This window comes from Coturnix japonica, chromosome 1, assembly GCF_054131305.1.
Source record: "Coturnix japonica strain WE chromosome 1, WE-NBRP24, whole genome shotgun sequence".
Lineage (NCBI taxonomy): Eukaryota > Metazoa > Chordata > Aves > Galliformes > Phasianidae > Coturnix > Coturnix japonica.
This window is the reverse complement of record NC_140663.1, coordinates 157708041-157720853: the sequence shown is the minus strand read 5'-3', so window position 1 is coordinate 157720853 and position 12813 is coordinate 157708041. Positions and strand designations below refer to the sequence as shown.

The 12813-nt window shown below is 34.2% G+C and overlaps 1 protein-coding gene across 20 annotated transcripts in view; it reads left to right on the top strand.

Moving 5' to 3' along the window:
* NBEA (neurobeachin) overlaps nt 1-12813 on the top strand; it is a 460574-nt gene that overhangs the window by 227322 nt on the left and 220439 nt on the right. For all 20 annotated transcript variants that reach the window (XM_085555249.1, XM_085555204.1, XM_085555247.1 and 17 more), the window contains 2 exons: nt 6184-6292; nt 9508-9674. In XM_085555249.1, the coding sequence (XP_085411375.1) occupies nt 6184-6292; nt 9508-9674 (276 nt within the window). The remainder of the gene's footprint in view (nt 1-6183; nt 6293-9507; nt 9675-12813) is intronic.

Genomic DNA, 12813 nt, shown 5'->3' with positions numbered 1-12813 from the left:
TCCGTGGACATGTGATTTGGCAGAACTTCAGGAATGAGCAGAGGAAGCAGGACCTTAGTTAAATTATAACAAATGTTCATTTTGTAATCTGTTTCGAAAGTTGCTGCTTGGGAATGATCTGCTTTCTTAGTTTATCTCAAATAAAAGAAACACTGGTAACATAAGCAGAATTGTTTTATCTAGCAGGATAACAGCAGAGAGTCCTTTTTCTCCATGTCAAAGATAATTACTAAGAATAACTGACTACAAGGTATCAAAGTCATCATAAAATAGTTAGTGAAATGCAAGTTTTCATCCTTCATTTTTGGAAGGTGTAAAAACAGCTCTGCTTATAAGAAGATATCCCAATTCACATTTAAATGTTTGCAATGATTTTATTTTTTTTTTACAGTTTGGGTAGAGTCTTGTAGTTGTCTCTTTTTCTAAAAGTCTAAAGAAACATTGTCCCAAGCTCTGATTATTTACTGAGAGGCTTAGAAAGTGAAATTCTACATCCAGCATTTATAAACCTTATGTCTGAAACACTGGGACTTCTAATTGTTTACATGTGTTTTTTCAAATCTTGCTTTAACCTATAAAAGTACTGAAGTAACCTTAGTGAGAGAAAGTTGAGGAAAGCATGCCACGTGGATTTAAAAGAACTTCTTGCCTACTCCTAAGCAACATTTACAAATAACTCATATTCATGAATCAGCACATCCTGAGGCATTCTCTCAGTCTGCTCTCTCATAATCTGAGACTTCAGTTTTAAGTGAGGAACAGCCTGCCCTGTACTTTGATTCCAACAGACATTGCAGCTTCATCATTATTACTTTACAGCACTGGCATATCTAAATTCTAGTTTTTACTTCCATTTTCCATATGTTCAGATGTAAACTTCACACCTATCTGTACATAAAACTCAGTTTGCCAGAGACATGTACCAGGACTTGAGCCAAAAGTGACCTCAGACTGCTTTGTTGGTAAATTCCTTACTTCAGGTCCTCCAATTCTGTTTAAAAACAAATCCCATTGCCTACTAACAGAGTTTTAGCCATGCTTCATGCATTTGTTAACAATAACACACATCAAGCTTATCTTGACAAAAATAAATTATAAGTTAATATTTCATTTCTGCCTTATCCTGTAAGAACTGCAGCTCAAAGAATAAAAGTTTTGCTGCTCATCAGTTCCTGACTGAAATCAGCTCATCTGAAGAAGGACTCAGCAACACATTTGGCTTCAATTCTGTCAGGAGTTTGTGGTGCAAATGAATAAATGGTTGCACAGGAGAAAGCCAAAAGCTTTTCTAGACTAATTCTGTTTTGATCAATCACAGTTGGATAAAAAGTAAAGCAAGTCTGATGATGGCATCAAGTGTACCCTCAGCAAGTTTGCAGATCATACCAAGCTGAGTGGTGCCATCGATACATTGGAAGGAAGGGAAGCCATCCAGAGGGACTTGGACAGGCTGGAGAAGTGGGCCCCTGTTAACCTAATGAGGTTCAATAAGGCCAAGTGCTGTACTTGGGTTGGGGCAATCCCACATAATTACACAAACTGGGGGAAGATCTGCTTGAGAGCAGCCCTGTGGAGTGGGACCTGAGGGTCCTGGTAGATGAGACAAGGCAGGACAAGGGAAAATGGTTTTAAGTTGAAAGGGGGAAGATTTAGGTTGGATGTCAGGGAGACGTTCTGTACTAATAGAGTAGTGAGGTCCTGGAACAGGCTGCCCAGGGAGATTGTGGATGCCCCATCCCTGAAGGCATTCAAGGCCAGGCTGGATGTGGCTCTGGGCAGCCTGGTCTGGTGGTTGGTGGCTGTGCATATGGCGAGGGCGTTGAATCTAGATGATCGTTATGGTCCTTTTCAACCCAGGCCACACTATGATTCTATGAAGTCTGTGGTGACACTTCTTAGACTGCCCATTAGTCCTCCATGAGAACAAATTGTGTGGAGGTCAGTAAAATCAAAGGGCCAAATTAATTACGGACTCAACACTAGTCCACTCAAAGTCTTCTGATGGTGGCTAATGCAGGATGAAGATTGCAAGCATGAATGAGAACAGTGGGTATAAATTGAGTCATGGTAAATGTTCAGTTGTCAGTAATAACGAGATGTCAATAAAGAATATGTTTTGTTGCTAAAGTAGTGTAAGAGTGGTACTGATCTCAAATTAAAGGTTTTCCCTCTTTAGCAAATATATATGCATTTCTGCACCTCAAAGTCATCCTTACTTGGTTTGCTTGCGAAAGATATAGTTAATAGACTTTCCCCCATAATTGAGTGCTCCATATAAACTTGTGGATGGAAAACATAGCTGGGCTGTTGTCTGAAATATCAATCAGAATATAATGGATGAGTTTCAGACCTACACTAACAAAACTGTATAACAATATTAGTATAAAATATTTACATATTACTTTATATAATGTCACAAGATGAAAAACAGAGGACTTACTCTTGAGCATGTGTGACAAAGACTTTGTTCATCTTCTGCAAATATCTGAGGGGGTAAAAGACCATCTATCGTTGACTTTTTTTTATTTTTATTTTTTTTATTTTTATGAAACACTAGAAAGTAAGGCTAAGCAAAAGGGAAGTACAACTCTACAATTGCATCAGAAAATGTATTTACAGTGACATGTGGCAGCATTATTATTTTTTGTTTGTAAATATTGCTCAGAATTTGTCTAGAATACTGCTGCCAATTTTGAGTGTGCTCTGTCGGAAAAGGTGAAATTAGTCTTTGACAAGTACAACCCAGAAGGCAATCTCTTTTATGAGATATTTTATACAGGAAATGTTAAAGACAGTTGATTTAGTTAGCCTAGTAAAATAGGCATAGGTGGTATATCAGGTCATGAGAAAGAACAACTATGTAAAGCTAAAACCAGTATTTGCATAAAAATGAAACAGTGAAGACTACTGAAGAATATACATTTGGATTAGAAAGTAAAATAAGACTTTTAACCGTCAGAGGGTTCACCAAAGCTGTGTTGGAGACAATATAATTAATTGCATTTCCATTTCATGAACTAGATTTCATGAAAATACATTTCAAAAACTGAATATATTTTGAGAGTATCTATGGCATGGTTGCACTTTGTAGTGAAGAAGTGAGTTTGCTGGTCTTTTCCCCTTTCTTTCATTGCAGTGCTCAAAGGAAACGTTTTTGGTGTATCAACAGACTTTCATACTACTGAAGTATAAGATTTTTTCTGGTTTGGGATCATTTTTGAGCCATTTCTATTGTTGTTGTTTTTCGTTGTTTTTTATTTTTTTAAGACAGTCAGAAGCACTTGCTCTCTTGCCAGAAAAGTCTGAGGTTTCTTTTATTCTAATCTTATGCTGTGCATGTGATTGAGTTAGTAGGATTCAAAAATGGTAAGGGCATTACTGTGCATGTTCATGAAGTCTAACCCAGTTAAAATAACACAATGAGTTATTCTGTGTCTATATGAATTTAAGATTCAGTCAGGGTTAGCTAGCTATGATTTTATCCAGGTAAAACACTTCTGCCATCTATTGCTGAGCATAATGTTTTCGTCTCCTGAAGGTAATCAACCTAATTGCCTGGGGTAGTGCAAAGTCCAAGGTATTGAATGCCTACTTTGCTTCAGTCTTTACCAGCAAAACTGGCTTTCAGAAATGCCAGGTTCCATAAGCCAAGCTGAATGGCTGTAATAAGGAAGGTGTACCTCTAGTGGAATAATACTTGAGCAAACTGGACATTTGTAAGTGCATTGGCCCTGCTGGAATGTACCCACAAGGACTGAAAGAGCTGGCAGATGTGATTGCAGGGTCACTCTCTGTAATCTTTGCAGGAAGTTAGAGCAAAAAATAGATGAGTGAAAGGCAAGATAATAATATGAGAGCTGTAGGCTGTCTTGGCCCTGCACTCAGGCACACTCACTGGTTGCTTCTTTTCATTATCTTGATTTTGGAACTTTGCAACTTGAAGACTTGGAGTGTTTCCTTGCTACCTGAAATTTGGCTTAGATTGTCTCATGTAGTGTCCAAAAGCTGTATCATGTCCAAGTGGTTTAGGGTTCTCTGTCTCTGGAGAACAAAGGTCCATTAGATGTGTTGGAGAAGAAATCCATGTGTTTAAGTTTTGAAATCCTAGCTAGTTGCTCCTTTGTCAATAATCTTATAAATTGAAGAAGATGTGATCAAATCATTGAATAGCTTAGGTTGGAAGGGACCCCAGGGATCAATTCCAACACCCTTGCCACATGCAGGGCCATCAACCAAAAGCTTGATTTGGAACAGACCTCAAAGATTTAGTTACATCCTCCCTGCTGAGGCTAGGGTTGCCAACCACCAAAGCAGGCACCTGATTTGGTTGCCCAGGGCCCCATCCAGCATGGCCTTGAGCACCTCCAGGAACAGGGCATCCATAACTTCTCTTGGCTACCCGTTCCTGAACCTCATCAACCTCTCAGTGAAAAAAAAAAAAAAAAATCCCCAACATGTTATTTAAATTTCCCCTATTTCAGTTTAAAATTGTTAGCTCTTGTCCTATCACTAAAGACTTGTACAAATTTTATTTCTAAACTCCCTTTCAGTACTGGAAGGCCACAATGATGTCTCTCCAGAGCCTTCTCTTCTCAAAGATAAACAAGCCCAACTCACTCAGGCCTTCTTCATGGGAGAGGTGCTCTAGCCCTCATTTCAGAGAATCTTGATAAACTCACGAATGCTCATTTTGAAACCATACATCTGAATTCTTAACATTGATAAAATACCAAAGCATGTCTTCAACAGGGTAGATTTAAAAATAATTGTTAATTTTAAAAAGGAAAATGGAAGCACCTTTAATTTTTGAGGCTATGATTTGTCAAAAACATTTTATATGTGAGAAAAATAACAAAGAGATTAAAAAAAAAAGGCTCATTCAAAAAATGAGTATTCATCAACTTGATCCAAGTTGGTTTGTCCTTATCTCTAAACAGAGACCCCAAAACTTATGTCTTCCCATGACACATATCCATATTAAACATTAGCTCGGAAGAAGTATATTTCCCTTGTTCACAGATGTCAGAATACACCAAAGGGGGCAAGAATAGGATTCAGGTCTCATCTTACAGGTGTAACATGCATTTCATTTCTAATAATCCTGATTTATTTGTTTGTTTGTTTGTTTGTTTGTTTGTTTTTAATGTCATTTAAGTATCAGACATCAGCCTTAGGATGGGATTGGCTAGTTAATTCATTTTCATCATATAAGAATCTCTAAATTTAAGTATGTTTCCCTGATACTGCAAAAAAGAAAACCCTAAACCAAGTGCCAATTTAGCTCAAAGAGAAACAGTTCTTCCTGATCCTAAACAGACGGTCTGGTCAGATCTTTGCTTCCTGAAAGATACTTCCTCTCTGCTGATTTGAAGAGCAAAGAAATTTTGAATAGAGCCAGCAACCTTAGGTACATAATATAGGGACAAGAAAACAACTGGTTTCGTTGTTCTGGTCCAATAAAGCATCAGTATTATTATTAACAAATTAGTGTTATTTACATTGCAGCTTTATTACGCATATCATGGTATTTGAGGTTTTCTGTAAGTGTCTTAATTTAAGATCTGTGATTGAAATACTCAGGCTAATTTTAATGTGTTTGTGTTGGTTTTTTTCAAGTTTTTTTTTGATTGTTTTTTAAGTATAAGATGTCATTAAAAATAACTTGGAAATATTCAATTTTTATGTGGGTGTTTAAAAATATATATATATATATATTAATATATATATGTAATATAATCTGACATATACATAATATATATTATATACAATATATAATTATATATAACATTATATGTATATTATTTTGCAGTTTTATACTTTGACATTTGAATATTTACATTTCATAGTACAGTGGTGTCAATTAGAGTTTAAGCAGTTATCTGGATTTCTTCAATGATGCTGCAATATTGTGACTATTGTGAAAAATGTACTAGAAGTATTCTTCCATAAAGATATATTTTCATCAATAAGAAATGGCAGGCTTTTTCCATGTAACATGATTTCTTTGTGCTCTTGCAAATGCTAAAAAATTCTGATTAAAGTTACACTTGGCAAATAGCAATTTCACAATACTAGTTCTAGGATTTATTTATTCATTTATTTTGCTTTTTAAGCAAATTTGCTCAAATAACTCATTTGAAGTACAACAGATACAATGGTTGATTGTGACTTTTTTAATTGTAGATTATTATGTCATGCAATGAAAGACCATATAGTGCGTGTTGCAAATGAAGCAGAATTTATTTTGAACCGACAAAGAGCTGAAGATGTCCACAAGCATGCTGAGTTTGAGGTAATCCTGAGTGTTGTGCATTTCTGCTTTTCATTCAGTTGTCACCTAGACTGTAACCCCATGCAATAAAGATCTTCTTCTTCTGACAAAGAAATTTATATTGAAGGTATTTCAAAACTAGTTTTTAAAAGCTTTGCTAAATGTCAAACACAAGGAACTGTTTTAATTTCTCATCTCCTCACTGAAATTAATGAAAACATTTACAGCTTGAAGAAATCCCTTAATCAGACTATCTGCTAAACTGATATGGCTGCCTCTTTAACTTCACAAAGAACAGCCCTTATTTATTGCAAAATGTAATGTAAGCCTCATTACTAATTATTTTTGTTGTTCATTATGAAAGAAAAACAGATAATGCATATAGGCACTTTACAGATGGTACAAAATAAAACTTTTGTTAGAATTAATATTTTAGGATATTTTTGGGAGTACATTTTGGGTATCCTTAGAATATCTATTAATTATATATGGAAACATTTTGGTTCCTACTTAAGCTGCTAGATAGGCGTCGTTAACTACCGACATTAAGATTCTGTTTACATTGTCTGTTTTTGTTTTTAAGTATTGGAAGAAATAACATAGCATATGGATCCCGTAACTTTTTAATGTCTATAACTCTTTCTCCTTAAAGGGAGTCAAGTTTCTTTTTCTTTTTTCATCAAGGAGTATTGTAATTTAAATTAAATTATTTGAAAATGAGGCAAGCATGCAAAAAAGCTATTTCAAAAACATTTGTTTTCAGTTCCATACTTAACTTGTTTTTGATGAATCCTTCAGGATTAATTTAGATCCTATTTTAAAAAGTGCAAAAATACTCAAACACAGGTAAAATAATTTTGCCTGTTTTTTTTTCTGCATACATTTGTTTATAAGCAAATATACATACATAATCTTAATTTTTTTGTATTTTAATTTGCAATAATTAAGTCTATTAGGATGGAGATAGACTTATGTAGTATTGATGATAATAATCAATTTATTCATCTGTCAGAAAATGTCAACAAGCACCTGGTGGCTAGAAATAGAGTCCAGTAATCTTAGTTTTGATGAGGTTTTTATCTCATTGAAACAGCTCTCTTAAATGTACACTTTGATGTACTAGTTCTTGTGCTCCTTGACCTAGCTGAAAAGTGTGAGAGACAGAGATATCTGTTGTCATTTTGAATACACATAACCTTTACTTCATCCTGTCAGAGCTGACAGCAGACACTCGTTGTATGGGATTGCAACAACTTTATTACCAGGCGTATACTGGATATTTTGGACTTAGATAAAATCACATTTACAATTAAGTGTGTGTTAGAGTGAAGTTTCATATTGCCTCAACAATAAATAACATTTGATATTTATCAGAGCATCAGGCAGTAACCTAAGGTGACAATAGAAGATTGAGTTATCTGTTCTTTGAAGAATACATTGAGATATAAGATCTGTCAGAACTCTAGACAAAATAAGAATATTCAATTAACTTCCAGCTTCTGTTAGCAAATAGGATTTAGAATATTAACTAAATTCTCTGAAGGAATAGATTTAAGTCAGTATTATTGTCTGGTAAAGAAACCAATGCATTTTTCATATACAATTTTTTTCATTATTTTTGTCACATGAAAAACCTCAGCTACTTGTTTTAGATGAGTATGACAAAGTCTGAAAGTCATAAAAGAAAATTCAGTGAAATTTACTCGCTGCTAAATACAAACCTCAAATATACTTAAATATGGTGATGGTTAAAGTCTGAAAGAATATTTTATATATTGTCTTTAATAGCATTAGGTATATAACTGAATATTTTATTATTCATACTACCTGAAAGTAGTAAGAACAAAGGGACTTCTGGTAGTTTTACCTTGCATAATTGTAAATCTGTCATTTTGTTTTAATAAGCTATATCTGTATAAGTTCTAGGTTTAAGTACATGTTAATTGTTGCTCTCAGCAAATGCGAGTGGCTGTTTTATTTTTGCCCTTTAAACTTTAATTGAATAATTATGGATGAAATCATTTGACCCAGACTGCATTGAGTTATTATCTTGCCCACGTAGCAAGGGAGACCATGGACCAGCATATAAATATTATCCTCCCACTATGGATGTAATCAAGGCAAAGGAAATTCCACATAGACTGGTTGCTTCACAGTTAAATTCCATTTTGTTAACCTTTGTAATTGTTTAGGAAGAAAAATGAAAATTTAATTTTACTGTCCAATGAGCTGGTGAAATATTAACCTCATTACAAAGGCAGATCATTGTACTAATTGGTGCTTCTCTGTACAAGAAGATAAATTGAAAAATGAATTAACCCTTTATGAATTAGTGTAATGATTGTTCTTTTTCAGATAGATTATTTGAAATGATGGCTATAACACAGTGGAAAGACCACTGTTAAAATCTTAGTAAGTGCTAATGAGATTAAATGGACAATGTGCAGAAATTGGAAAAATAAAGTACAATCTACCACGTGTTTTACTAAACTATAATTGCTTTTTTGAATGTTAGAAGATGGTGGTCTATTCAGCTTAAAGTATTACAGCAGTGAGTATTGTAAACATTCTAAAATGATGCACAATAATTTGTGCATGCAAAAACTGAGATACTTTTAAAAGGTATTCATAAAATTAGGCCTTTTGAGAATAATCTAGCTTTTGTAATTTACTGCTACATAATGATACTTGAGAATTATTCATTTTAATTACCATGGCTACATTGGCTTCCTTTAGGCCTTTCAAAAGGGTCTTTAATAAGAGGAGAAATCAGATTTAATTTAAACATGGATTTGAGAAAGAAAGGAAAAATTTACATTGTCCCTATTACATACAAAGTATTTGAAGTTGAATATTTTGTTATATCTGAAGTTCAAATTATGTTATTTACATTATATCTGTATGTTATGCTTGAGAATGTATGAAAATTCTACAACACCAACTCTTAAGACATAGCCACGATTTCATACACACAGAAGTGGGTAGTTAAATGTTTTCCATTGTAATTTGGTTGTATTTTCCATCAGAAATATTTCAAATTCTACATGTTCCGAAAGCTTTTCCAAGAATGAAATGTAGTAGTGGAATCATTTAAATTAACTGTTTTATCATGTTCATCTCAAAATTACCTCAATGAGCTCACTGGTTATTAATGTAAAGACTTTCAGTAAATTACCACTTTCAGGTGATTCCCAGGTAGCCTATCTTTTATCAAGTAGATGTACTTTCATTCCCAGTCACAGTGCGCTCAATATGCTGCTGACAGAAGAGAGGAGGAGAAGATGTGTGACCATCTTATCAGTGCTGCAAAGCACCGGGATCACGTTACAGCCAATCAGCTGAAACAGAAGATACTCAACATACTAACAAATAAGCATGGCGCCTGGGGAGCTGTTTCTTACAGGTAAGCAGCTAACATAAAATGTGTGGGTTTTAAACATTACTTCCAAAGTGTAAGAGAAGCTGTCACCATAGAACTGGAAAATGAATCTGATAGGAATCAGAATTGCTAAAATTTCTTATCTGTAATTAGACATTGCTTCAACTGTTTCTTGAGAAGTCTTTATTGATAAAGATTCACAGATAAATCTCCTCGACAGATTGCTAAAATAATAATTTATTATATTTCAAGTAAATTGTATTGAATATTTGTCGATTTTGTTTAATGCAGCTTTGCTAGTGGTATATTGGAAGTTTTTGAGGCTCCTTCCAGTATTATAGCCTCTCTAAGTGAAATGCTCTGGATGAGATAAGAACTGAGATCTTTCCTTACAGACATTGAAATAGGAAGCAGAGGACCCATCTAGCATTATAGTCAGTGTAAGAGTAACAAGCAGAACCAGAAAATGAGTTGCTGTGTCATAATTTCTTCTGTTTATATCTCTTCTGTGCAAGTGATGAAGTGGTAAGATCCACTGGTAAATCTTAACTCTCCTACAACAAACAGTAGTTGATACCTACCATGTGCAAAGTCCATATGCTTAACGTAAAACTTATGTGTGTGCTTGACTTTATCAAGTCTGAAGCAGAGCTTAACCAAAGTACAGCTCAGTTTCACAGAAGCCCCTGTAAGTAAACAAAAAACAAAACAAAACAAAACAAACAAAAAAATAAAGAAAAAAAAGAAAAAAAAAAGAAGTATGACCCAAAATATATAATTCTGATTCTATGTAAGCAGAAACATGATATTTGAGATTTTACTCGGAGCTACGTCAAGTACTGTTTTTAAAACTCGATTGTATTCAACATAGGAATGAAATAAAACTTCTTCATGTGTCATGTCAAAAAACAAAGCCTTGCTTTTCCGATTCTACATCACAACAATAGCCAGTGGCCAAGGTGCTGACCCTCCTCATGTGGAAGAGCTGGGCTCAAATTGTTCTTTTCCTTCATTCTGAGTAAAGTCTTGAACCTGTATCTGTCTGCAAAGCCACAGGCTGTGAAATCTCTTTCTTGTTTTTTTCATTCAAGCTAATTAAAAAATTGATTATTTTTTCAAAGTGGAACCAGTCAAACAAAAGAGACTGAAAAAGTTTTGCTTCCAAGTATCCAATTTTTTACAGTTTAATTTCCTACTTGAATGCCACTGGTCTGTTCTGAGTCCAGCAGAGCAGAACAGAAAGCTCCTCCTTAGCTCTGAAAAAGCTCTTCAGTAAAAATCTGGTTGAGATTCAAAAACTTTTCCATAAATAAATATTTTCTTTCAGTAAAACGAAAACAAAAGCCAACCACATTTGAATGTAGTTTGAATACAAACCTGAGGCTTCAACTTATTAGAAAAGATATTGAATAATAAACAGGACATATCACAAATTACATTTAATAATTATCATACATGCTGTTCATTCTTTTTGTCATTGTGTCTTGTTGGTTATTGAAGTTATACAGTGTAAAAAATAAAATGATTTTTTTCATATTTGTCTTGTATCTTCCAAGGAAACCACAGTTTCCTGGATGATGTAGGAGATGTAGAAAATGTAGAAGTTTTGTGGTAATTACAAAAAAGACATTTAAAAGATTTTGATATGGTTAATTTAAAGCGGCCTGAGTTGATAATGGACACCGGTGTTATCCATAGTTGAGGCTTAAAATAGTGTATCTGGAGAATAGAATCTGATAAGTTTAATTTTCCGTCCTTTTAATGCCTTTGCATTTTTGAATGATGTTGTGGCTCAAATTTGGTTGCAAGCACTTCGCAAGCTTCAGTCAGCTCTTTGCCATGTCACTGAGCACTCACTCCCCATTTGCAGGATGCAAATGTCCTTGCAGTTAATGTCCTACCATAGCAACTGTGTGATCTGCCACACAAGAGCAGGTCCAGGAGGGGCAGCCATGGAAATAGATAATCAGTTCCACTTGATAATCTCTTCCAACAGCAGTGTCTTTAAAGTCCTTTAACAAAGTTGTTCATAAAATATCAAGATCTGATTTTGTGAAATATTATGCTATAGAACTTTTTCTCCTTGTGTTGGCATTTCAACACAGTGAATATATAAATTCAGCTTTTGTGTTTGCAGGTACTCTTTCTGCAGTTAGAAACAACCACCATTTACTGTGTTTGATTTTAAGTGCCACAAAGTTTTGTGGGTTTTTTTGTTGTTGTTGTTGTTTTTTTGTTTGTTTGTTTGTTTTTTATTAACAGAAAGCAAAAATTAACCTTACTCCTGGCAGCACTGTGATTATTGAAAGGAAAATCAAGGGGTTTGGTGAATCCAATTCTATTCTATAAACTCTTTTTCAAAATGTTCAAATAAACAAGAAGATAGTTGTGTTTAAAATAACATAAAATCATAGGTGACATGCATTTCAATTACCTTCTTAATTAGCTTCTCATTTACAAAGAAAAAAATAATTTTATGCAAATACATTCCTACTTGAATTTATTTCAAGGATGGTAACAGCATGTGAGCTGTCTTGGTATATGTATTGACCAATCATTATGACTGCAGACAGTCTGAGAGACTGTAAAAAAAAAAAAAAAAAAAAAAAAAAAAAATTAAAAAAATTAGAAAAGACTAATAGTATTCAAAACAAATCTATTTGGGTTTAACAGATTTAGATATGTTCTGTTTAGTTAGCTTAGCTTACCCTAAACATATAGTTTTTCCTTTTCTTAACTGAAACATCATACCCAAATTCGAATTCTTTGATATTTCTTTGATGCATGGCCACTTATTCACACTGAATACTCAACATCCTATGTCCTTCAGCTCAGGAAGAATCACACAGGGTGTTTCATACATTACCGTTTAAAGCTTCTGTAAGCCAGGAGTTACCCTAGTTCTTTTCAGGGTTATCGTCTTCATGTCATAACATATGCTTCTTTCTGCCTTCTCTGTCAGCTTCATATGGTGCTTCTCTTCCTTCCCATCTGCTTCTCTCCCCATAGACATCTTTGTTTAAATATATATATATACACATATATATATATATATGTGTTTGGAGGGTTCTCTTACTTCAGCTTGTTGAATCCTATCAGACACCACAACTATATATGTAATTATAGTTTGTGTAAAGCAATCTATGGCAATACCAAGTTCTGA